Genomic DNA, 27421 nt, shown 5'->3' with positions numbered 1-27421 from the left:
AAACAGAATTTTTATTTATTGCTTGTAATACACAAATCCCTGTTCTCAGGTGTGGACTTTAAATGACACCTGAAAAGAAATCCTCCATTTAGAAACATTTACATTGAGGGCTTAAATCTCCGCTGTTACATTCCTAGTAGTTTCTCACAGCAATGAGGGAGAAATGTCTGGTTTGATTTTATTTTTTTAAAGTCTAACCTCAACCATGTAAATTTACTTTTAGGGAAAAACTGAGGACCACAGCAAGAGAATTTTTTAAAAAAAACAAAGGTTAAACTGGTGCTTTGTGCTATAAGGATTTAGGTAATCTAGTGTTCCTTTCTTTTCTGGAGGGAAAGATGTTTGGATGTTCCTTGATGAAGCCAATTAAGGGATGAAGTAAGAAAAGCAAAAAAAAAGATTGTTATTCACTGGGGTCAGTGTAACATTGCTTTTCTAACATAAATTAATACTCATATGGGAAAAGGAAGGTATATTACAACACAAGAAAAGGCCACATCACCTTCAATCTTGAAGGGCTAGTCAGGAAGCCAAGATACTGAACTCCTGAGAGACTTTCAGAACAAAATGTACATTTTTTAATACTACTATCAAGCTTACACAATCTGCAAAATCACAAAGTCAAACGTGGCCCGTTGCCCACCATGTACATTGGCTGGCTGACTGGATGTTTGACAAATCTCCCATTTTTGCTAACTTTCTTGGACTGGAAAAAAGGGTGAGGGTGGAGTGACTGCTTTGCAGATTACAAATGGTGTAGGCCTCAGCATTTCTTCCATCATCAGGAAAAGAAGCCTTTTGAAAAAGAGAACAAATTTTTAGGGAAAGGGGTATAGCTGCACCAGTCTCTTTCTGCCCCAATTATGTGTTATGCTGCAAACACATGAAAACAATGTAAGAGGAAAGGTTAAGAAAGGACTTTCTCAAGACCTCCTTCCCTCCATCCAGTACCCCTTTGAGAAATATTTGAAAAGCACTGAAGAGCAACTCCACTTTTTCACAGTTGCTCAGGCCAGCAAGGAATCCAAATGGACCAGAATCAATGTCTGAATGCAAGAACACACACGCAAGAAAGAGGGAAGGAGAATCTGGGCACTGGGTGAAATGAAGCGGCCCCAAGATGCAGCCCACATTGTCCAAATCAAAAAGAACCCTTCCCAGGTGACCGTGAACAAGATGTCCTTTCAGGAGCATCAACCTAGAACCCGGTAACAGGATAAGGAGCGACTGCCTCCCCCACAATCTTCCAGCCTCGGTCTAGCATTACTTAAGAACAGAAGCATCACTTGGGGGCTCTGGCACCCTTGATGGAGCGGGACATCATTCTCTTGAGCTCCTTAAACGAGCGACTGCGGCGAAGCTTGAAGTTGCCGACTGGCAGGTCAGTGGAGTCTAAGGTGGCTGAGCCAGGGGGCCATCTGTCACCAAGATGATGGAGGATCCAGTCACCGTTCAGGCTGATGGCGCTCGTGGCATCTGCCTCGCCAAGACCAGAGCCGCTGCTGGCAAAGCCGGCCCGCTGCCGAGGGGGCAGGTCCAGATGACTTCCCCCCAGGAAGCAAAACGATGCTGGAGAGTCAGCTGAGAAGGCAAGATGGCGGTTCAATGGATGAGGCGGGTGGAACGTGCTGCCTTTCAGCCGGTGTCGCCCAGAGGCCTTGTTGGAGATCTCCAGGACAGATGCCCACTTGGTCTTGACCACTTTGCTTTTGCCAGCTTGAAGGTCGCTGTGGCATACTAGCCCCACTGCTGCATGAACATTGATTTCTGAGCTAGCCCGGGCCCTGCTCCCGACGCGAGCAGAGGGCTTACGACGAAGGCTAAGCCTCCGCAGCAGTTCCCGAGGACTTAGCCAGCTCCTTTCAGCAGGTTTCTCTGGTTTTTCCGTTGTCTTCACCAATTCCCGAGAAGCATGCTTGCCTTTGTACAGCTTGTCCAAGCCCACGGTGGCCCGAGGCAATGACAGAACCTTTCGGGTGGGAGACTCCACTTGTACCATGTAACGTTGGGTGTGGTCAACCCAGTCTAGAACCCCTCTTTCTGATGCAGCAAATTGCTTCTTTGGACAGGGGATTAGAGATGGCTCCCGGTACAGCGGAAGAGGATCAGGAAGGGACATCACTGAAGGTTCACTAACCTTAGAGAGGTTGGTGGTGCTGGATTGGATGGAGCTGATTTCTGGAAATGCTGCAAAGTCTCCTTGACCGTCCAGGACCTGAGAGTCTCGCGTCCCCTCAGAGCCTTCTGGTGAGCGCAAGTGGGAGCAAGTGGAGATGCGTCGCCGGATCTTCCACCCTGGCGCCAAGGCGAGGAGTTGGCCAGCCCCCAGCAAAGAACTACAGACAGACGACATCGACAAACTCTTCTGATTTCCTGCTAGGAATCCCGCTTCTGTCCTGCTCACCGCTGAACGGCACTTGTACCGCAACACCAGCTTGGCAATATAGCGGTCCAACTGGGCCCTCTGCTGTTCCCTAGAAGAAGCAGGGGCTCTTTCTGGGGAGCTGACCCCGGCAGGCTCCACAGGGCCCTCATCGAGATCCTCCTGAGATGAGCTCTGGGAGAGGCTGCTGGTGAAGAGGGGGCTCTGCAAAGCCACCGCGTGTAAAGGGCTGGGGTAGTGGTAGATCTCATTGGTGTTTCGGGAGATGAGGTCCGATTTGTACTGCAGCAGCTGAAGGCTGGGGTTCTTTGAGAGCGGCAGGGACAAGTCCCCCAGGCCCAAGAGGAACTCAAGGTCTCCTGCAAGCAAAGAAAGTTAAAAGAAGCTTTGAGTGCAGAAACTTGCCACTGTGCCTTGGGCACAAACCTAGCTTCAGCTTCAGAATAAAAGCAATGGCTAAAGAGGTAGAAGGATAGACACCCTGTTCTGATCTATTTACTTTATTTATACCCCAATGGGGACTCAGAATTGCGTACATTGTTCTCCTCCCCGCCATTTTATCCTCACAATGACTCTGGCGAGGTATGTTAGGCTGAAAGTGTACGACTGGCCCAAGGTCACCCAACCGCCTCTGCGGGACCGCCTCTCCCTAGATATTCCCCAGAGGACGCTCCGATCAGGAGTGAAACAGCTGTTGGTGGTCCTTGGCCCCAGGGAGGCCTGCCTAGCTTCAACCAGAGCCAGGGCCTTCTCGGTCCTGGCTCCGACCTGGTGGAACTCTGTCTATGGAGACCAAGGCCCGGCCAGATTTGTTATCCTTTCACTGGACCTGTAAGATGGAGATGTTCTGCCAGGCATATGATTGAGGCTGGGCCAGGCCTCCACTGGCCTGGTGGGGGGCGGGGGAGATAATGATCTGAACCCTCCCAATTAGGTTGTCCATCATCCTGTTTCCACACTGGTTAATATTGCCATCTGTTGCCATCTGTTTTAATGAATTGTCTTAATGATGGTTGTTGTGGATTTTCCGGGCTGTATCGCCATGGTCTTGGCATTGTAGTTCCTGACGTTTCGCCAGCAGCTGTGACTGGCATCTTCAGAGGTGTAGCACCGAAAGACAGAGATTGTTTGACACTGAGAGATCTCTGTCTTTTGGTACTACATCTCTGAAGATGCCAGTCACAGCTGCTGGTGAAATGTCAGGAACCAAGACCACAGCCATACAGCCTGGAAAATCTACAACAACTAACGTTCTCTGGCCGTGAAAGCCTTCGACAATATAATTGTCTTAATGTCGACTGAATTTAAATGTTTTAAATTGTTTTTATGGAAATGTGATATTTATTTTAAATTATGTGATCCGCCCTGAGCCCACTAGTGGGAAGGGCGGAATAAAAAATCTAAAATAATATATAATAAACAAGCTTCTGTGACAGAGTGGAGATTCAAATCAGAGCCTCCCAGATCTTAGTCAAAAATCCTAGCCCCTACGCCACACTAGCTGTCAACTATACCAAACTGGCTCTTCCCCCATTCTTCATCACAATATAGCCTTGGCAGTAAAATTTCTGGTTGTTACACAGGTGTAGGGTTTAAAATGTCAGACTAGGTTCAAATTGCCACTCAGCCATGAAGCTCACAGGAAGATTATAAGCTAGTCACTCTCAGCTGAACATACCTCACAGGCAGGGCTTTTTTTCTGGGGGAAAAAGGTGGCGGAACTCCGGACCGCACAATGACGTCACTTTGGGTCAGCTGGAACAAGGGGGGAGTTTTTTAAAGTTTAAATCGCCCTCAGCGAAAATGGTCAAATGGCCGGTAGCCATGCCCCCTGATCTCCAGACAGAGGGGAGTTTAGATTGCCCTCCATGCCGCTGCGCAGATGGCAATCTAAACTCCCCTCTGTCTGGAGATCAGGCGGCGGGGCCACTGGCCATGTGACCATTTTCAAGAGGTGCCGGAACTCCATTCCACCACTTTCCTGCTGAAAAAAAAGCCCTGCTCACAGGGATGTTGTGAAAATAAATAGGAGAATGAAGTATGTCCCCCCCCTCAAAAAACCTCCCTGAAAGAAAGAAGGGATAAAAAGAAACATAGAAATTGAACCAGGTATGTCCCCTCGAAAACAAAGATATCTATTGCCATATGTACATAACTCAATTTAAAACGTAAACCCCACTTTTCCAAGGCTGTAACAATATAGACAGGTTAAAGACATTACAATAACAATTATCACCTGGCAATGAGCCAGCAATAAAACAATGAACCACAGCAAATAATCAACAAAACCAGCCAGAATACAACAAATTAATCTCAGTCCAAACAAATGAGGATGTCAGTTAGGAACTGCCCGAGGTAGAGAAGACTGGACTGGGGCTGTTAGGGAAGAGAAAATTCATAGATGAGAGTGAAAGTAAACAAGGACATTCTTTAAGAGGTGAAGAACAAGGACGACTCAGAGTCTTCTCATAGAAGGGAGGAGAACGGAATGGCAGGAGGAGGTTTGTTCTAGCAGCCTCTTCTGGTAGATCCCACTGCCAGACAAGGGAAAGAGTGGTCTCCAAAAATGGTGGCTACTAGGGCTCTCACTGGGCTCTCCATAGCCTCAGTGGCCTGGAATTGACCACCAGGCTAGCACCAAATGATTGTCATCCCTTCACCACCTCCAAGCCAGCACAGGAAATCATCAACACGCAAGCTTTACAAAGGCAGCAGCACTTCTTCAGCTACCAAAGCCCTGTGGAACTCACCACCACAAGATGGTTTCCTTTGCTGACAGGATTGCCAGGCAAACCTACAACAGGTATTTCTGCCAGCAGCTTCTGGCCATGTAACAGTACAGTCCTATGCAGAGTTGCTCCAGACAAAGTCCATTGACTTCAATGCTCAAAGATTGGAATAACTCTGCATAGGATTGCACAGTAATTCACAGCATCCAAATCATTTGTGGGTTTTTTTCCAGAAGGTGATTAATAGCTTATAATTTCTGTCCTGCAAAAAGGAAACAAAAAATTTAAACGGGGAAGGGACTAGGGGTGTGCACCCAAAAAAGATTCAGGTTTCCTGCTTCAGGTTTACTGAAGAGGGGGGAAAATTCAGGTAAACCCGAAGCAGCAAGCCGCTTCAGCTTCGGATATTTTAACTGCTTCGAGATTATTAGGTAAGACTCGGCCAGTGTTTCCAATGGGAAACACAATTCCTGGCTATCCGGGGGCCTGGGGACCCTCTACTAACCTTCCTCTAACATCCACCCAAGTTTCAGGGAGATTGGACTTCACGAGGCCATGTAACGGCCCCTCAAAGAAGGTGCCCCTATCCCCCGCCAATCTCCATGACTCCCTATGGAGAAAATGGGGGGGGGGAGTTCCTAGGTGGCTGGGGGTGGCATTTTGCAAGCAAAATGTACCAAACCTGCAGCAGACCCTCTTCTAACCCTCCTCTCATGACCCACCCAAGTTTCAGAGAGATTGGACTTTGGAGGCGGCATGTTATGGCCTCCCCCAAAAGGTGCCCCATCCAGCACCGATCTCCATTATTCTCTATGGGGAAAATGGGGGGGGATTCCTAGATGGCTGGGGGTGGCATTTTGCAAGCAAAGTGCATCAAATTTAAAGGGGACATACACTTACCTGTCCTCTCACGACTACCAAAGTTTCAGGGAGATTAGACTTTGGGGGGCCATATTATAGCCCCCCCAAAAGGTGCCCCTATCCTCCAATTTAAATCCTTGCTGCATTTTAAAAAAGGCACTCTACTTCCAGCGAATCTCCATTGGCTGGAAGGAGAGCTACTGCAGGATTGGCCACTCTCAGATTCACCCCTCCCTTCCCAGATCCGCCTCCCTCCTCCCTCTTCTGACTCACTTTACTCCAACCCCCTCTTCCCCCCTCCCCCAACAGCCATAGGGAATAATGGAGATGGGTGGTGGATAGGGGCACCTTCTTTGGGAGACCATAAAATTGCCCCCCGAAGTCCAATCTCCCTGAAACTTGGCTCATCATGAGAGGACAGATAGGAATATGTTCCCTGCAAATTTGGTTCATTTTGTTTGCAAAATGCCACCCCTAGCCACCTAGGAATCCCTCCCCCATTTTGCCCATAGGGAATAATGGAGATCAGTGCTGAATAGGGGCACCTTTGGGGGGGGGCAATAATATCACAACAGCAGCTCAGAACCAGTTATGAACTACAGGAAAAGTTTACTCTGCAAAGTTCACAGCAACAAAGAAATAAGAATAAAAATCAGAGAATGAACATAAAGAAATAACTAGTAACAAATAAGCACCCAGCTGCTGTTTGTCCAGCTGCTAATATTTCACCAAGGATTGTCTACACACTTTCAAGAAACATCTCAACAGCCATAAGGATTAGAAACTCAAGAGTATCAAAGAAGCTGAAGTCCCAGGATTATACTCTGTTTTCTCCGGTGTCTCATGGATAACTCCTCTCTTAACAGGGACAGAACCAAGGTCGAAAGGAGTTGGAAAGCTAAACTTGCTGTTCACACAAACATGGCCTCACCTGTCGAGACAGGCCTCCTACTGTCAGTGCCAGAAGCATTTGCCAATGTGAACTGCTGCAGGCGGAGATCCAGGAGACGGACAGCAGCCTCATCTGTAGAGCGCGGCCGAACAAAGCTGCTTTCCCGCAAACCTGGCAGCTGAGAGAGGGAGCCGATGCTGCAGCGTGAATCCCCCGGCCCATCACTGTGTACGGAGGCGCAGGAATCTGAGAGGGAGCCCATCTCACTGGTCTCATAAAACCCTAAAAACGTGGAGAGGTGAGATAACAAGAGATAGTGATTTGGAATCTAGATTTGAGGGCTTTAGAAGGCAAGGATTAAGCAAATGTCTACCAATGACTACTTAGCAACGGTAGTTAAATACAGCCTCCATGTGCAGAAGCAATCTGCCTCTGGGATGGTCTCGCTTATTTTCCAACGGGACAAAGGAAGGTGCTGCAGCACATGTGTGCGCGCAAATTGAAAACTGCCTCCAAAGGGGCGGTTTTCAGTCAGTGTACACCAGGATTCCTCTGCAAAGGGGGAATGTGGGAGCATGTGCATGCATGCACGTGCACAGGAGATAAATGCCTTGCTGTACCAGCACCGCAGGCCCCTGCACCTTCGCTTGGGCCCCTGGGCCCCCTGGCAACCCTACTGGAGCCCTCTACATGCAACACAGATACTCTTACACTGTGTCACAGCCCTCCTATGGGGTTGATGTAAAGATTTCAAGACAACTCACATGAAATGATATAAAGGCACCATATTAATGCAAACCGCTATTATTCCTAAGAGAAGGAAGTCTTCAGGCCCGGCCACTCTCTATGGCAGCCATTTGAGGGCATGTGGGGAAAAAAATTGTGCATGCAAATTTAAAAGCAATCATTAAAAATATCAACAACTTGTCCAAGCTCCAGACAGCAGGAGAACCACGGTACATCGACTCGCCCACCTCTTTTGTTCCAACCTGCTCCAAATGGAAGTTATCCTTTGGGTGGCTGTACTCCAAACCCCCCAACACACATACCTGAACTGGGCCTGGAATCTGCCTCCATGATCTCCTGGGCATCTCCTCCATTGACCGCAGCTTTCTTGGGGAACAGAAGCTGTTCGCTGACCATCCGCAACCCGAGGCAGCCTTTGTCAGATCTCTCTCTTGCTTGAACACTCAGCACTCTGGAAGCTACTTCAATGTTCTCGGAGGAGCTGTAGGAAACGCAGGGCTTCTTTGGGGTCCCGAGAAGGTCCTCTGATTTGCTGCGATCCAGTTTGTTTGCAGGCGGAAGGTCACAACTGCCCGGGAGGCTTCCGTCTTCCTGGCACAGGAACACACAAGCAAACTTTGCTTCAGACTGAGTGATAAGGAAAGGTCAGAAAGTTGCTGACTCAAACATGCTCCATTGGGATAGCTTCCTTCATCCATGCAAAGCCTTACCAAGGGGCCACCCTGTAAATGGGTAAGCTCAAGAGCTGCCCGTACCTTTGCTTCCTCCGTTATGGACTACACCTGATGGAATGAGCTTCCTGACCAGGTCAGGAAGACTCCCAATAAAAAGGAACTGTTCAGGAAGGCGTTTTTATAAAGGGAACAGGGAAATGGTTAGTGCCGGGAGAAAATTTTAGACAGTTTACTGCACTGTTGATTGTGTGTATTATTATTATTTTTTTGCACACGCACCCTAATTTTTGTAATCTGGTTTATTGCATTATTTCTGGGCTGTATCATTGTTTTTATTGCATTGCTTTCTAATTATGCAATTTTTACTGCCTTGGGTATTATACCGATTTCATTGATTTTTAATGCAATTCTGTAATCCATCTTAACTATGAGAGAGAGAGACTAGAAAATGAAGTAAATAGATAAATAAATCCCCTGGTCTCATGAATTCTGGCAAGGAAGTTTTACTGGTTTTAAGGACACCGTACAGCATGTGGAGTACTGCTATTAATCTCTACAGAGTCTGGGAATGATCAAACACTATCTGCGCAATATAGGTTTACAGTTTTACAAAGCAAATTAAAACTAATATCAATGAAGGCCATCTTGCTAAAAACAAAAGAAAGCAATACTGTCAAACTTGGAACAAAAAAAGAGGCCAGATACTTTGGATAAATTATGAGAAATGATCTACCTACCTACCAGGACAGAAAAATTGAGGATCAGGATTAACCAGTTCCAATATTTGCAGATCCACCACTATGTAAACAGCCTTCCTATCTCTTCCACAATACCATAGCTGTTGACAAGATTTGATCAGTTGCTTAAATCCAAAACAAAAGGCTTGGGGTACAATATATGAAATGGCATACAATATGGCTCCTTGAAAGAGTGCAGGGAGACAGATGTGGATTTGACTGTTGAAAGCCCCATAACGGAAGAGATGTTCCAGTGTGCAACTAATGAAATCCAATTCACATCAAACTAAGCAAATTAACTTTGAATACCATCAAGATAGTATGTGATATTGCACAAGGCCTACCTCAAAAAACTAAGCCATCATCAAACAGATACTGGGCTGCATTCCAGAAGAGGGACTCTCTGTTCCACATGTACCATTTCTAGCCAGAGAATATTCTCAAAACAAATGCAGGCACTGGCTGCTTCCACACACGTTGGATAATCCACTTTCAATACTCTTTAGTGAACATTTGAAACTGATTTTCCATGTGTGGAACAAAAAATCCACTTCTAAAGGATTGCGAAAGTGCACTGAAAGTGCACTATTCAACGTGTGTGGAAATGGCCACTATTTGCCTTCCTATCACATTTTCATCCCACCCTTCCTTCAATGAGCTCAGGACAATATGCAAGGCCAATACTGTCTGCTCCAACTGGCAGCAGCTCTCCAGGGTTTCAGGTAGAGAGGTCTTTCGCGTCACCTATAACCTGTACCACCTCAACTGTCTTTATCACAAAACTGACACTCTAAGCCTGGTCCAGCTAAAGCAAAGCATTTTAAGCCCTACTGATTTTCAGTGCAAGAGATTTATAACCTTATGCTTATTCAAAAGTAAATTCCACAATATTACCTCCAAGATCTGTGTGCATCGGACTAGAGATGTAACACAGATGAATCATCTATTGCCTATCACATTTTATCCTGCCCTTCCTTCAACGAGCTCAGGACGATGTACATTTGGCTGTGGCTCAGGAGTACAGCTACTGCTTAATATGCACAACGTCCCAGGTTCAACCCTCAGCATTCCCAGATAAATGGATCATGGACCGTACCCGGAGAGTGCTTAGATCGGCAGGAAAACACCCACTGGTGGTCTGGAGCCCCAGGGAGGCTTGACTGCCCTCAACCAGGGCCAGGGCGTTTTCAGTCCAAGCCCCAACCTGGTGAACTTTGTCGGAAGATACTCGGGCCCACCAAGCCCTTGTGTCCTTCTAGAGGGCCTGCAAGACAGAGATATTCCTCCAGGCATTTGGTTGAGGCCAGCCTTTAGATCCACCAAATCAGCCTTTCTGCTGGTCTCCTACTAGGGGGGAGACAATAGGACCACCTGCCCCCACGCATGGGGAGTGACCAATTGAGTATCAACTCACATCTCCACCCCTTCTCTTCTCCTTATATGGGCTGCAGGAAAGAGCAAAGGGAATCCCATCCTGGAACATCCGGAATGAATGTTGTGCAGCTGTATTTTATGCTGCTGAACTTGGATTTTGGACTTTATGAATTTGTAATTTTACCATTTTATTTATTGTATTTATTTGTGCGCTATAATCTGCCCTGAGCCCGCTTGCGGGGAGGGCGGATTATAAATGTTAATGATGATGATGATGATGATGATGGAGTATCAGGCTGTACAGAAGAGAAAGGAAGAAAGGCGGAAGACAAAAAGGTGATAGATGGGGCAGGTAAGTGCAGAGCTTTAAAAAGGGGACTAGAAGCGTAATGTTGGGACAAAGAATTATAGGGAACCAGACTAAAGGTTTAAGTAAAGGGGTGACAAGATTACTGTGATGGGGTGGGGGGGGGGGAATCAGAGTTTACAAGAAGCATTGAGGATGGATTTCAGCAGACAGCGGCTTCCCAAATGTCAAATGTAAGCAGGGCTGGTGCCAGGGTTTCTGGCGCCTGAGGCGAGATATCTACTTGTGCCCCTCGCCCGGTGTGATGACGTCACTTGTGACATCATTGCACAGGAGTGTCCCCCTCACCTGAGGCAGGCTGCAGTGGCGAAGGGGCAGGGAGGTGCCCACTTCCCCGCTCGCTTGGCGAAGGGGTGGAGAGGCAAGTGGGGATGCGGCCCACTTCTGGGTTGGGGGGGGGGTCGTTGGGGGCCGGCACGGTGCCTCCTTCAGAGTTCAGCGCTTGAGGTAGCTGCTGGCACCACCTCCATGGACGCACCAGGCCTGAATGTTAAGTGGAGTTGATGGGTTAATAAATCCAACTTAAGTGCACAGATACCTTACAGTCACATAATACTGTGGTCAGGGACTGATGTGAGGAGGCAAAGGACAGAGATTTCAGCTGCATCAAATTGCCTAAAAGCGTACACTCAATGCAGATACTACCAAGCCATAGCCAAGGGTGTTTAACAATGGTTAAGGGCAACGTCCCACCTTACCAGCCATAGTTTGCATCTGCCTGGCAGGTAGAATCAGAAGCCATGGTTGAAGGGGGCTTGCAAACCATTGTTGGTGCTGCCTATGGTTTGATGTGGTCACTAAACTGCCAACCCAGAATCACTACCATCACTAAGCTTCCAGAGGTTTGTGCATGTAGAAAACAAAAGACATCATATAGTTTCCTTCTGCATTTGGAAGCTCAAACCACAGATTGGGTTCTAAGCTATCATCAGTGTAAACCACGGTTTAGCAGAATGACACAGATCTTTCTACCTGTGGCGGAAATTATGGTTGATTTTATATTCTATGCTGACAAGTTTTATCATTGTATACTTTTATATTGTTGTCATCTACTCTGAGCCCACTTGGAGGGAGAGCAGAATATAAATTTAGGGAAAAAACAGAGCCATTGGATCTAGTCCAATGTGTGGCTCAGTTCTATCAAATATAACAACAACAACAAAATTTGATTTATATATTGCCCTTCAGGACAACTTAATGCCCACTCAGAGCAGTTTACAAAGTGTGTTGTTATTATCTTTATGACAATCACCCTGTGAGGTGGGTGAGGCTGAGAGAGCTCCAAGAAACTGTGACTGGCTTCAAGAGGAGGAGTGGGGAATTAAACTTGGTTCTCCAGATTAGAGTCCTGCCACTCTTAACCACTGCACCGAACTGGCATCAAATACGCTCTTTGTGCTTGGAAATCTTCATGGAGGAGTTGAAATGGAAGAAGCTGGGGGGGGGGGGGAGTTAGGAAATCAGTGTAAGCAAATCAACGAATGGGGTATCTTGACCACAACAACTGCAACCAACCAGCTCAGCTCCTGCCCTTCGTTATACACTCCAATTGGTGTTTGGAACATGGACCTTCCATTAAAAGGAGAGGATTCCCCTTGGCCAAGGTCCAACCATTGCTGCTCTGACTTGCAAATATTAAAGAAGCTTGGAACAGTGATAGCCTAGAGGTACACACTTTTGAATTTTTAAAAGAGACACCCAAATTAATGTATGGCTCAAAATAAAACACTTGACTGGATAAGCGAAATACTAACAAGCTTTTGGAGTCACACAGCACTCTTCTTCTCACCTAAAGAAACCTCCTACACAACCCAGAAGCTGGCTGCTGTGTCCTCCCTAGCCTATCACCATAGCCAGCCCAACTAAAAATAGAACTAAAATGGGAGGTATTCTTGTACATGTATGGATGTCTTCTTGACCCTATTTGAGATGAGAGAAAGAGGGGAAAGTGCCACTTTCTACCTGCATAAGATCAGTTCATCAGTACAAATTAATTATCTTTTAGTGCATGTTTTACTGATTCAGAACAGCAAAGGGACACAAGTAAACTGCTTCAAAGACTTTTCCTAAAAGCTGTTTCTTCCTCCCTTCTTCACTTACTGTTTTTGTGTTGCGCTGCTGACCTGCGAGACTGATTGATTTGTTTGGCATTCTTAAGGGTAGCAACTTTATTGATATTCGCATTTACGTCTTTTCAATTTACAAGCTTTCTTAATAATAGCTGTGTTTTACTGCAAGCTGCCTTGAGAATTTTTGTTTGTTCGGAGGAGATGCAAAAAACACACATTGTTCACTCATGTTCAAAAATCCAATGCGCACAAGCTGATTCGGGAGGTACAGTTTCCAGGTGGCATGTTACCAAAGAGATAAAGAGAGCAGGTTACAGCCAGTGTAGCAGCTTCAAGGTTGAGCTGTAAGTCAGGAAGTCCTTGATCCAAGCCTTGTTTCCACGGCACACTTGCTAAGAGAGATTAAGCAAATCACTTTCTCAACCTCAGTCTTTCCATCCACAGTACGGTAATAGATTTTTGTAAGAGTTACAACAACAGTACAAACAGCCGCCTCTAGGTTCACAAATGTTCTGTTTGCAAATAGGAACTGAATCTGTGACTTACAGAGAATAAAGTAGATGATCTCACAGTGAGCAATGCCCCCCTGCCCCGCTCCTGGCACTCAATGCTTTGTAGGCCCACCCAATGGTCCTACAACCTATTATCTGTTCAATATATACCTTGCCAGCTGCAGGGCATGAAATGGCAGGATGTATTCCACACGGTGCCTAAGTTTTCATGGTATGTTCACTTTGACACAGATGTGGGCTGAAGATGTTTTAACATCTAGAGACCCTTGAAAGGGAGCTGAACCCTGAACCTTAAGTTGCACCCCCAAGCAGTAAGCAGTAAGATGTTCACCTCGAAGGTAAAAATAGGCAACATGCAAGGATAGCGATTTCCTAGGGAGAGGGATAGATGAAGCATACACTGCTGGCTTAGATGGTGGTTGTCAGGATGACAGTAAAGCACATGTGAAACACTCTGAAATGATAAGAGTGGGCCACATGGATCTCTTTGGCTAATGGCTGCATCTGTTCCTGACACAGCGCCTTCCTCACTCAAAAAGGATCTTTGCACTGGGCGCTGCCACAAGTGGAACAGATCCATCCAACCCTTATTCTTATGAAGCTAGTTGCATGGGTTCTGTTTGTTGCTACTCTACTCTTCTATATAAATGTACCGTTTTTGTTATGAAGTTGAACTACAGCCCCACAAAATCTTATATTTTTAGAGGTGAGCACACACTGGGGCTTGGTGAGAACTGAGCCAGTTCCAAACCTCTTCCATGCCTCTCCAGATCTCTGAAGCCACACAGAGGCACCGCCAGTCAAGAGATTCCAAACTCCAAGGCATAAGTGGTTGCAGAACTTCAGAGAGTAAACATGCCGAAGCTTATCTGCACATGTGTGCCCTGCCCCTCCTTCTCAACTGCACCTGGTCTCCAAGGAGCAGCTTGGCTGCTCCTAGCTCACAAGATTTATTGATCTCCACGGGGCGGTAAAGGGGCAGCCGTTACAACATGCCTATAGAGGCTTCCCTCCCCCCCAACCAGTTAAGGCAGCTGCCTCACAAGAGCAAGAAAGGGGGAGAAAAGCCCATGTGCTGAGCCAGCAAGAGTGAAATACGAACCCTGGGGCCTCTCCTTTCTCTAGGCTGCTCTTTCTTCTCTTAAGCCAGGCAGCTGTTGCCATTGTTTGGGAGCCTCCCCGTTAGTCATTCAAGCACCAAGAGGGCCCTGCAGACGCACGTGCCATGTGGCTGGCGTGCTGCATGTATGTGAGGAGGCCAGCCGCCATTCAGCTGGGCATCCACCCCCCAAGCTAGTATTTCCAGTATTTTGTTTCAAGTGCTCCCATTTTGTCTGCCCACAACATTTGACTTCTGTGCTGGTGGCATGAGTTCCCTCAAAAGTCATGAACCCCCAAACACATCGGCAGAACTTTAAAACTCCCACAAATTCCATTATGCCATTTTGTTTTTAAAGACATTGTACTATACAATTGACAGTATCAAAAACTGCAAGCGATTCAGCAGCCGGTAAGTGCCACTGTTCTTTAAAGGCTAGAGCCTGGTAACAAGAATACCACCATCATTTCACAAACACTACATAGCATGTTGGAATGGAAAAAGCCTGATGAATCACACCAACCTAGTTCGGTTTCCTGCATATAAAAATGGCCAGCCAGATGTTCCTAGAAAGCCATACCAAAATAAAGGGGCTCTGCGGAGTAGAGCTACCAAAAGAAAGATAAATCCTCCATGGGAAACCAACTTCAACAATCAAATATACAGATATACAAATGTATAATTTTTAATAAATAAAGCACAGTTGTTGTTATTAAAGTGCAAGGTGCTCTAAGTGAATAAATAATCCTATTACCTAGGTACAATAAATACAATACAATTATTATCTATACAATACAATGCTATAAGGTCTCAGATTCTCAATGAGTATATTCATAAATAACCGTAAAAGTCCAGAAAAAGCTGTGCTTATCTTCATATGGGTAATAGGATTATTTATTCACTTAGAGCACTTTGCACTTTAATAATAAGAATAATAACTGTGCTTATATACCACTCTTCTGGACAGATTAGTGCCTCACCCAGAGCGGTGAACAAGGTAGTGTTATTATTATCCCCACAATGCAGCTGGGGAGTTGGGGCTGAGAGGAGTGGCTGACCCAAGGCCACCTACTGAGCTCATGGCAGTAGCGGGATTCGGACCAGTAGAGTGCTGATTCGCAGCCGAACCACTTCACCACTGCGCTACAGCAGCTCATAGTCAATTTATTACAAAATTATAAATTTGTATATCTGTATATTTGATTATTCCTAGAAAGCCTGCAAGCTTGGAATGAAGGCAACAGCCCTCTCCCCGTTATCTGTTCCCCAGTAAATGATATTCAGAAGTACAGTGCCTCTCAACATGGAGGTTGCCATCTGGGCAAGTCGCTATTGATAGAGCTATGCTCTACGAGATCCGATGTTCTGCCTTGCAGGTAAAACCCAAAAGGTCTACCCTTTTCAGTTTCCAGGGTCAAACACTGTCAGTATAACTCCCATGAGCTAACTGGTTTAGCCCAGTAGGGTGGAGTCAGTATCTAAAGCCAAGCAGCTGAGGAAGAGGCCAGTTGCTGGGTAGCTGGATAACAATGCGCTCTTATCACCATGCATAAAGTAATCACACACATGTATGTGAACAATAGTGACTAAAAGTGGCGTATGTGTGTTATATTTCGTTTGGTATTGTTACTGAGGGCTGTAATTCCCAAGAAGAGGACAGAAGCCTGAGTTACAGTTGCTTCATATCGGGAGGACTGCGGCAAAGGACTCACTTGATTGGATCCATAAAGTTGAACTTGTTTACCATGAGAAAGACAACCAGTTACTTGAATGAACTTAAATGACATGGTTGGCGGCAAGTTTCTGAGAATTTTGTTGTTGTTGTTATTGCACCTATGAATCGGGTTAGGGGGAAAAAACAGTTGTATTGTTCTGATTTGTTGAAAGGTTGATGTAAAGAAATTTTCTTAACTTACTTCCTAGTTAGCTCCATAGAAAAGAAGTTACATCCACTCAAATGCTTTCCAGAAGCCTACATGTAGGGCATGAAGAAAAAAGCCTTCCCCTCTTTTCAGGGAGAGGCCGAGAGATTTCTACCCTGTTTATGGTCTTCCAATGAGTTCATGGAAGCAGCAAGATTCCAATTCAGTCTAGCCTCTACATTCCCCAGCTCTCAATACATTGCCTCTGCACATGAACGGTCCATTCCTAACTCTCATGGCTAATAGCCACTGACAGACACATCCTCCGTGGATTTGTCTAATCCCATTTCAAAAGCCATCTAAAGCCAACAGCCATTATCCCACCCTGCGGCAATACATTCCATAAGTTAATTACATGTTGGGCAAAAAAAAAGAAAAAAAAACCAACCCTGCCTTGGGAATCTACAGACAAGCAGTTTTTCATCATGACTTTAACAAACGAATTGCTTTATGATTATCTCCTATCTTGTTTGCCTTTACAACAACCTTGTGAACTAGATCAATATTGTTCCCACTTTACAGATAAGGAGAACCAAGGCCGAGGTTTTTTTAAAAAGAGATTGTTAAAGAAGGATTAAAATGTGGGCCTCCGGCCTAGCTTGACTCCAGCTCCAACAACCTGAATATTTGTAATCAGAACTAAAAAGCAGTAAGAATTGAAAAGCATGAACTGAAAACCAATCTGGACTGTAATACAATTTTTTTCCCAAAACACTATACAACAAAGTCAAGCCTAGAATCTTAATCCCATAAATAAGAACAACTGTGAGGGCCAAACATGCAAATTCCTAAAACAGCCAGAAAATATGTTGGTGCACTCTACAAACAGCAATGTGTAATGATCTAACTAGGTTAAGTAGCTCAGCAGGAACGTGGTCTAATAGCTACTTCATCATGTTACATATTCGCCATACACGATGGTTAATAATAATAATAATAATAATAATAATAATAATAATAATAATAATAATAGATTTATATACCACTCTTCAGGACAACTTAACCCCCACTCAGAGCAATTTACAAAGTATGTAATTATTATCCCCACAACTATCACCCTGGGAGTTGGGTGGGGCTGAGAGAGCTCTGGAAGAGCTGTGACTGACCCAAGGTCACCCAGCTGGCTTCAAGCGGAGGAGTGGGGAATCAAACCCGGATCTCCAGATTAGAGTCCCGCCACTCTTAACCACTACACCAAACTGGTTAGTGTCCCAAGTGCAGGGGTGGTCTCAGTGATTCTGGGGTGGGGGGGAGTCCAGGATACAGGCCCCAGAATTACTGTAACCCCACTGCCAGCCCATCGGGACCAAATAAGGGCTGGCCCTAACCCTGTGTGAGGTGGGTGGGAGCCATTGCTGCCACCAGAAGCCAGCTGCCTGAGCCCAGACAGGGCAGATGCAAGCCACACCAGGTGCTTTCTCCCCCACACCTTTGGGGTGGGGGCCACTGATGGTTGGGGAGGCTCCCCAAGTGTGGGCTGCTTTAGCTGTCCTCTGGTTAAGACCGCCCCTGGCCAAGCATATCAGTTTCCCGTGCATCACTCTGACGTGGTCGTTTAGAGACTTTTGCTCCTGTTCTTTCCTTGTGCTATTTATTGTTCTCTTTTCTCCCATCACCTGTGGCCTGTTTCAACTTCCTCTTTCAGCATTCTTCAACTCACCTTCTCTCTTTTCTTCTCCCTCTTATTTAAAGAGGTCTGTACTGCCTTAAAGGCAGGGAAGAGAAGGAAGCACTCTTTCCATGCTTCACCGTAAACCCTGGTAGAGAAAAAACACATCTGCCCCCATGGATCCAATCTCTCCTACAAATTCTTTTTTCCTCTGAGGAGGAGGAAAAGATCCTGTCTTTTGGGCACACTTAAAATAGTTCCTTGCATCCTAGGCACAGTTTTTAAATCAGGTAGTTTTTTAAAATTTTAATTTTTAAATCACTCAAGCACAAAAGACCAAAGTAGAAAAGACCAAGATATACTGGCTTCCCATTCTGGGCTGCAAACCCGGCATTCGCACATCAGGAATAAAACGCCCACGCTCATCATTAACTGGTACTATCAGGCAGCTCTGTCAGGAGCTCAGATCCATCAACAGGCCTTCCAGCTGAGACACAAGTCCAGTAGCACCTTAAAGACTAACAATATTTATTCCCGCATGAGGTTAATGGGTTTATTTCACCTATTGCATCTGAAGCTCGGTCTCACGAAAGCTCATACCGGAATAAATGGAGTCTTTAAGGTGCCACTGGACTGCTGTTTCGTTTTGTTACAACAGATGAACATGGTTACCCCAACAGAACTACTACCTGAGAACCAGGGCTCCCAGATAAGTGTCCTCTCAGCACAGAGATGGGTTTTAAAGGGACTGCCAGTGTGGGTGAGAAAGTTGGACTAAGATTCTAAAACTCAGGATCGAATGGAAACTTGCTTGGTGAACTTGGGCCAGTCACCAACTTTCAGCCTAACCTACCTTACAGGGTTGTTGTGAGGACAAAATGGATGAAGGACGAATGCATTTGCTCTGCCCTTAGGCATGTACCCCATGCCTTTGTCTAGAGACAGCTACAAGTCATGATAGCTGAATGGAGGAATTTTGATGGAAGCTGGGTACCAGACACTGGGGACAGGGAGCCTGGCTGACTTCCTGTAGACTTTCCAGAAGCAAAACACTAGAGCAGCTTGACCCTTGGTCTGATCCAGTACAGCTCTGCTTGCACACACTGCATCCAGACAGGCCACACTATTGCCAACGGGTGGAGAATGAGGCCTGGAGGTCGCTTCTAACAGCGCAAGCTCCTTGGAGACAGGTCTGCTATTCCACTGGCCGTGCCTCCATTTCCTCCCACCTCCAAACAGATAAATGGGCCAAGCTGTTGAAAGGATCCCCCCATAAAAGAAACCATAGAACTGTCCCAATATTAAGCTCACACATTCCTGTGACGGCAGAAGCACCACCCTCCTTTGCCAGTCTGGAAGATAAAGCTGTTTATACATGATTAGGTTTATGGGTGTGCACCAGCCTCTCCCCTCCCAAAGAGGAGCTCTTTACGGCAGTCACCACCTGTCTAGGCATTCAGGTCCCCAATAAAAGCTGGTTGTTTAAAAGGGGAGGGGGGAGAAGAGGCTCGTTATTTAAAGAGATCCTTTTCCCTGTGCATTAAATATACAGCATTTATTAACCACTGTCTAGGATAAGCAGGAGGCAGAGGGGAGGAGTGTAAATGTCTCCATATTTCTAAGGAAGGCACGCTGCTTACTGCAACGTGGTATGTCTTATACTGATTTTATTGCACTGTTTTCAAGCTTTGTAGTCCACCTTGAATCTCAACAAGAAAGGCAGACTATAAACAAAGGAACAAAGAAAGATTCAAGGCCTGCCTGCACAGCCACATCAAAAAAGCCACATCAAGAGTCTCACTCATGCCACACATCACAAGCTAGGAAGCAAGTAAGCGTGGCTTTCCCCATGGCTAACTCATCACAGACAGACAGACAACATCAGACGGACTAGAATCTGGGACACCCAGGTTTGAATCCACAATCTACCACAGAAGCTTGCAGCATGACCTTGGACCTATCTCATACAGTTGATGCGGGAATAAAATGGAAGACAGGAGAAAAAACATAAGCTGTGTTGGGTCCCCGTTGGGAAGAAAGGTGAGATATAAATGAAATACATAATACGATAATAAAATATGAACTTCCTGAGGCACAGAAAGCAAGCATATCAAGGAGAAGACACACCAAGCTTTCTATGAGTAGGGAGTTACGGGTTTTGTTTTTTTCACACATACGGCAAGACATTTAAACATGCAAAGCCTTCCTTCACCTGCCACTGGAAGTGGTAGAGCTTTGCAACAGCTATCCCATGTGAATCAGCTCATGACACAGCTTGATTCATCGCAGGACCCTCCAATCATCTTTAGCAACAAGCAATTTGGAGACAGTAATGACTCCCATGCAACAGGTGGGAGCTGCTACATGTATGCACCATTTGTACAATAAACAGTACAGCACAAAGCCATCCACCTTGTACCAGCATGCTTTGAAACCTGCCTCATCTCCAAGCTCCTGAGGCTGACAGTAACACGGCAGCTTTCCCACTGTGCTCTGGGGAACCCTGGGGCTCACGGGAAACCTTTCTGGGGCTTCTCTGAGAGAATGCAAGCGTGCTCATTATTAGCAGTTTCCCTTTCCTATACACATCTCCTGTTGTGAGGCCCAATCAACCCTTGCTTGGATCCAGAACCGTACTGTGGAAAGTTTTAGACGGGAAGCTGTGTTGGTCTGCAATGTGAGACTGCTGAAATGGAGCGCATTCACAAATTCAGAACTATGGACTGCCCCTCCTGGGCTGAATAGAGACATAGGATTCTTATCTCATTATGGATGCTAATTTTTGCTCTAATCAAGCTGCATTCTACCATTGTACCTTTACATCCTGACATTTTCCTTTGTCACACCTCTCCCATCTAATTAAGCTGCACAGTACCTTTATGTCTTGATGCCCTCCCTTGTAACACCCCACCCCACCCCACTTTTGGCTGAGGTATAAAGGTTCAGGGATCTCCATTCCTACTCATGTCTGAAGAAGGGAGCTCTAACTCTCAAAATCTTGTTGCTCTTTAAGGTGCCACTGTACTCTGGAATGCTCCCCAGAATCCTCTGGGACATGCAAGATACCCAAAACAAACAATCAGGGATTTCTTAAGAGGCAATCTGAGAAGGGGCACCTGAAGAATGGAGAGTTTACAGAACAAGGTGTTAATGAGAGAAGGTGCATTGCACGTGGTGAGGGGGCCCTCTTTGACAGAACGCATCTACCTTTTTGTGCACAACAGAGAGCCAGAGGCAGACAGGTGGCTTGTTCCCCATGCCTGAGTGAAGGCAGGTGATGTGCCAAGCAGGAAGTGTGTGGGGTGAACAACAGGTGTTTTGTTTTGCTCTGCTCTCCCTGGCCATGCATGGAGGACCGGCCCGCCAACGCCCACATCTCCCAGGCCCAGTCGACAGGCAAAGAACCTAGCCTCCACTTCCTAGCCCTAAAACGCAGAGGCCTCAACCTCCGCTTCAAGCAGCAGCCTGGATGCCAAAGGAATTCCCCAGAGTGCCTTCCTTCTCGGATTTCCCCCCTTTTGTGGGGGGAGAGGTTTGGATTGCACAAAAAAAAAGAGAAGTTGTTTCCAAAAGAAACTCTGAAACAGCCAGGCTGAGAAATACTAATGGTCTGATAAGCGCCTGGTATGTGGAAGCGAGGGAAGGGGTCAGGAGAAAGATCAACTCTGCAGATGCCCCGGTTGATCCCCCAGGATCTGGGGGCCTCAAAGGGATGTAGCTCAGCAGCACAGCACATGCGTTGCACGCAGAAGCCCTCGGGTTTCATCAAAAGACCACCCTTAAAAGAAGATGAAGTAACGGGGCTGGGAAAATCCCCTGCTTCTGGGAGAACTGGAAATGGTCCCAAGTTCAATAAGAGTAAGAAACCTTCTTCCCGTGCCCTTTTAAACTGCTGTCTGTGACATCATTGCCAGCTCTTGTAAAATCAGAATCCCAAAACAAAGCGCAATCCACGTAATGCCTTTTATTAGGGCCAACCAAAATAACACAGAACCGTGTGCCAGCTTTTGGGGTCACCAGAAGTCTTCATCAGGCTGGATATTACAAAACCGCTCTGAGTGGGCATTAAGTTGTCCTGAAGGGCGGTATATAAATCGAATGTTATTATTATTATAATTATAAAATGGAAAAGGACGTGGGGAGAAAAAAATAAATGTTTCAGGCCATGATTCTAAGGCCCGCGCTTGCCAGAATTCCTGTGTTTGATGCTGTAAGGCAAATAGATAAAGTGGGTTTGTTGGTATCGGATTGCACCCTGGTTTCTGTGAGCAAGAATGAAAGAAAGAAACAAGACATGGTGTCTCTCTTCACTGAAAATTACAAAGGCCAGAAGTTTCTCTTCTATCTCTCTGAGAAAAAGAGAGATTGATGTTTAACTAAGGGACGAAAAGGAATCACATGTTTTGTGACTACAAACTATTGCTGGTACCTGCAACCTCTCCCTTCAGAAAAGTATTCTTTGTTAAGTAATCCAGAACTCTGGCTTTCTTTCTATAGTCATAACTAACATGGATCCGAATTTCCAGTTCTCAAAGATCACATTATTAGCCATAGATCCAGAGGAGTTAGCCATGTTAGTCTGTAGTAGCAAAATAGTAAAGAATCCAGTAGCACTTTTAAGACTAACCAACGTTACTGTAGTATAAGCTTTCAAGAACCACAGTTCTCTTCGTCAGATGCATTATTAGCCAGACAATCTCTTTCCAACATGGGGCCAAAGCTGCATAGCAAGATAGACCCAGTGGGAGAAAATAGACAGGTAATAAAAATACTATCTCCAGAAGGATTACAGGCATTTCATCAACCTCACACTGGTAATACTTAATAGTAAGTACTTCAGTCCCTAAATTGAGAATAAACCAAGTTTCACTTTGTGCATAGGGGCATGTTTTCAGGCGACACAGAGCAATTCAGCAGAATCATATTTATTAATTCTATGTAAATCAAAATGCATTGAAAATCCATGTTGTGAACATACTGATTTGGTGGAAGCCACTCTGAACCAAACTGAAACAACATTTGAAGAGTTCAAGTAGTATTTCAACAGGAATAATTCCAAAGTTGTCCCTGTGTTAGTCTGTTGCAACAAAAATAAACAGGAGTCTTGTGACAACTTAAAGGTCCTCAAGTTTTTATTCTAGCATAAGCTTTCCCAGACTAGAGCCCACTTTGTTCTAGCCCTGCAAAAATTTATGTTAGAATAAAACCTGTTTGCCTTTAAGGTGCCACTAAACTTGGTTCTTTCTGCACGCTTTCAAATAACGCACAACTCCTTGTCAGGCACTGCACAAGCTCTTTCACAAGCTATCTGGGTAAAAAAGGCTTTTTACTCAGATAGGAGGGTGGTATTGTAGGGAGGGGGTCTCAGATGTTTCGCTAATGAGTTAGGGACCATAGACTTCACCACTGTATTGCCTTACGTATTAACTGTTGCTTTAAATTTGTGTTCCTATATACTACCTGTGCTTCATGTTGTCTAATGTCAGTCCTAGAATTGATTATGTTCTGTTTCAGCAATTCTTCAACCCTGTATTGTATCCCTGCTAATGCCATGTCTTTATGTATCCTACGGCATTGTCTATGGAAATACCCCTAACACTGTAGGGAAATGTCTTTGATACTGATTGTACTAATCTCACATTATGTAATCTGCCTTGAGTCTCAGTGAGAAAGCAAAATCAAAAAGAGTCCAGTAGCACCTTTAAGACTAACCAATTTTATTTTATTGTAGCATAAGCTTTCGAGAATCAAGTTCTCTTCATCAGATGCCTGATCCAGTTCGGATCAGGCATCTGATGAAGAGAACTTGATTCTCGAAAGCTTATGCTACAATAAAATAAAATTGGTTAGTCTTAAAGGTGCTACTGGACTCTTTTTGATTTTGCTACTACAGACTAACACGGCTAACTCCTCTGGATCAGTGAGAAAGGCGGATTATAAATGACATAAAATAAAATAAATAATAAATAAACTAACCCTACTGCCGGCCTTACAATGCACCGTTAAACACAGCAACCCTTTTTCTTGACCAAACTTCTTTCGCACAAGCAATGGTGCACCTCTAAGATTATTGCTAAGGGCTAATTTCCCCCAGCCTCCAACTTTTTGGGGGGTCTTCTAATGCACAGTCGGGCCTGTCTCTCCATAATCAAGGCGGAGTAGCTATCCCACATGAACCAGCAACAGCACAGATGTGTATATTTGGTGGAATGATTTTGACACCACTGAGAACAGTCGCAGCTGAACTCACATTTCCCCCTTTTCTGTCCCTCTCACACAGCACTGCTAGGACAATCCTCAGTCTTGCATCTTCCCCCTCCTCTCCAAAGCTTGTCTTGCACATTAATTACCCATCTGCCACGTTGGCACTCTATCACAAACTCTTTTCCCCCACTCCAAACACCTGTCTCATCTTCCTGGTTTTCATTCGAGCCCTTCCTTCCTTCTGCAGTTAGCATTCCCCAAGTTCTACAAACCAGACCCTTCTGTCTCCAGGCTAATCCTCCCATCTTATTGAAAGACCCCTCTTTCTGCCCCCCTATCATCCTTTTCATCTATAGCCTCCACATTCCACTGCTTACATTCCCACTCTCTCAACCACAGCACCCTAGAGACTATTCGTCCTCATCAGATTCTCCAGACCACCTCCATTTCATTAGAAATCCTATTCTTCAAGGGCATAATCAAAAAGAGTCCAGAAGCACCTTTAAGACTAACCAATTTTATTTTAGCATAAGCTTTCGAGAATCAAGTTCTCTTCGTGTATCAGGCATCTGACGAAGAGAACTTGATTCTCAAAAGCTTATGCTAAAATAAAATTGGTTAGTCTTAAAGGTGCTAACTGGACTCTTTTTGATTTTGCTACCACAGACTAACACGGCTAACTTCTCTGCATCTATGTTCAAGGGCATACTGCACCCAGCTGACCCTCTCTCCCATCTCTCCTGTAGCCCCTCTAAAATATTTTCCTCTCCCCAGCTTAATCGCCTGCTGGCACTTCATGTGCGTATCCACACAAACTCATACAAACACTTTATGACAGAGATCCACAAATTTTGATCGTGTATGATCTACTTTGGTGTGTTTTTTACCAGACCCCCCCACCCCACCCAGTCCATCGCTTCATTTTATATTTATAATCTACAAACGCAGACCCAAGATCTTATAACAGTTGAAGTTTTTAGCCAACTTGCGTCCAGCAGTTTTGCTTCAAAACCTCAGAAGGGCCTTGCTGGGTCGAGGCGACATTCATCTAGTTGGCTGCTCCAACCTCTTCTCCTCACCCCCTATCAAAACTGCAATGAAGACCTGTTCTTCTACTATTTGCCTTCATCATCTTCCCCCTCCTTTTGCTATGAGCTCCCCACCACCCCAGTGAGAAACTTTAGATTGTAATTTCCTTTGGGACATGGACTGCTTTTCTTGTTAACAATAACAAAAAAGTTTATATACTGCTTATCTGGACAGACCAGTGCCCCTCTCAAAGTGGCGAACAAAGTCAATATTATTATTATTCCCATGATATAGCTGGGGGGAGGGCTGGGGCTGAGATGAGTGGTCATAACAATACACAGAATTCTATTTCTTTGCCATGAGATGCATTCCAGCACAAGTCAGAACTCTCTTGGGATTAGTCAGTGGTCCACCACAAAGTCAATCTTTATTTACTTCATTTATCCCGTTTTTCTCTACAACAGGTACCAACAGTAGCTTACAACATTCTCAACTGCTCTATTTTATCCCCACAACAACCCAATAAGGTAGGTTAAGCTGAAAGTATGTGACTTGCCCTGGATCACCCAGCAAACTTCGATGGCAGAGTGGGGATTTGAACCTGAGCCTAGCCTGGCACTAACCACTCCACCATACTGACCCTGCTTTCTTCTCTAACTTCAGACTTGCATAGTGCCATTGTTCTAAAAAACCTCAAATCCCCCCATGGGCTATGGAGGTGCCTGCAATGCACAGAGCCAAGAGTGACTTCCTGAACAGTTATTTATTGCTTTACCTCCTTCACAGTCTGTCCTTCCCAGGGAGGCTCAAGTTAACCAACTGGTCTGTATAAGACAAGCTAGAAATCCTAGGAAGTGGCCAACTGGATCGGACCAAGAATCAACGAGGCCGGCACCGTTTGCAACAGGATTTGAGTCCAGTGGCACCTTCGAGGGCAACAGAGTTTCAGGGTGCAAGCTTTCGAGAGTCGGCGAGAAACCCAGATCCACCAGATCTGGGTTGCTCCCCCCCCAATCTTTGCTCCCCCCACCCGATCTCCACTCGCGGCCACCTCTCCGCCGCCCCTCCCCTCACCTGTTGCCGGCCTCCATCTTTCTGGCCGCGCTCCAGGGCGCGCTCCACGCTCCCCCTTTGCGTTTCGCGCAGCAGATCCAACTCCAAGAGCCCCGCCAGGCTAGCCTGGAGGCGCTCGCCGATGCGCAGCCGCTCGTTCCCGGACCACAGCGAAGGAGGTACGGCTCTGCGGGCCATGGCGCCCCCGAGCTGGGGCTCCACCGGCCCCACCACCTCCTCCTGCCCCTTGGAGAGAGGCGGTTGCATGCGCCGCGCAGGAGCGCAGGCTGGAGGGAGGCAGCGCGCACGCAGCTGCCGAGGACTGTCCTCCGAGAGCTCTCTAGGGGGAGAGACGGGAAGAGAAGGGGGCTGATGGAGGGGAAGGGGCCGCTCGACAGAAACGGCAGAATAACAGCAGCCGCGTCGCCTGCGCCCAGTAAGCGCTCCAACCTGCAGCTCGAAGCGCTCCCGGACAAGAAGAAAACAGCAGTTTAGACAAAGGGGACGGGTTTGAAAGGGTCACGTGGAGCCAGGTTCTCGCCCCCTCCCAACTCCTCGGCTTCTGATTGGCTCACGTCAGGATAAAAAAACACTCAACGTTCTTAAGGAGCAAAAAAAGTTTTCCTATTAAAAAAAAGGGAACGAGCGCGCGAATGCAGCCCGTGGCCTGAATTTCCAGGATCGTTTCCTTTGATCCCCTTCTAAACGCAGCTTTTGAAAATAGTCTCTTTCATCTTTTATTTTTTTTCATCTTCAAGGGCTGAATAGAAGTTTTTCCACTGTTATAGAAAAAAGGGTCAGGAATGTATTTACGTTCTTTATAGTCCGCCTTTCTCGCTGAGATTCAAGGCGAATTACACAGTGCGAGTCAGTACAGTGCGTTTCAAAAAATAAACAATGTAATAAGACAAATGTGCAAAGATTTAAAACCAGCAGGAATATAATACAGAGTCGCAGGATTTAGGTCCAGTGGCACCTTAGATTAGACACCAGTAAGATTTTTAGAGTGTATTCTTTCGAAAGTCAGAGGTCCCTTCTTCAGACACCTGAAGAAGCGGTGTCTGAAGAAGGGAGACTCTCGAAAGTTTATACTCTGAAAATCTTGTTCGTCTCTAAGGTACCATGGGACTCAAATCCTGCTGTTCTACTGCAGACCATCA

At 45.9% G+C, this 27421-nt stretch overlaps 1 protein-coding gene across 1 annotated transcript; it reads right to left on the bottom strand.

Annotated features, from left to right (window-relative positions):
• LOC129325675 (dapper homolog 2-like) lies at positions 1–26718 on the bottom strand. Its single transcript, XM_054973534.1, has 4 exons — positions 26283–26718; positions 7915–8203; positions 6905–7147; positions 1–2742 (listed from the first exon to the last, which is right to left on the bottom strand). Exons 1-4 carry the CDS (start codon positions 26526–26528, stop codon positions 1283–1285), a joined length of 2238 nt encoding a protein of 745 aa, XP_054829509.1. The 5' UTR covers positions 26529–26718; the 3' UTR covers positions 1–1282.
• Between the last annotated feature and the right edge of the window lie 703 nt (positions 26719–27421).

The sequence above is a fragment of the Eublepharis macularius genome, chromosome 1 (genome assembly GCF_028583425.1).
Source record: "Eublepharis macularius isolate TG4126 chromosome 1, MPM_Emac_v1.0, whole genome shotgun sequence".
NCBI lineage: Eukaryota > Metazoa > Chordata > Lepidosauria > Squamata > Eublepharidae > Eublepharis > Eublepharis macularius.
Note: the sequence above shows the minus strand (reverse complement) of the source record. Positions and strands in the feature narration are given on the sequence as shown.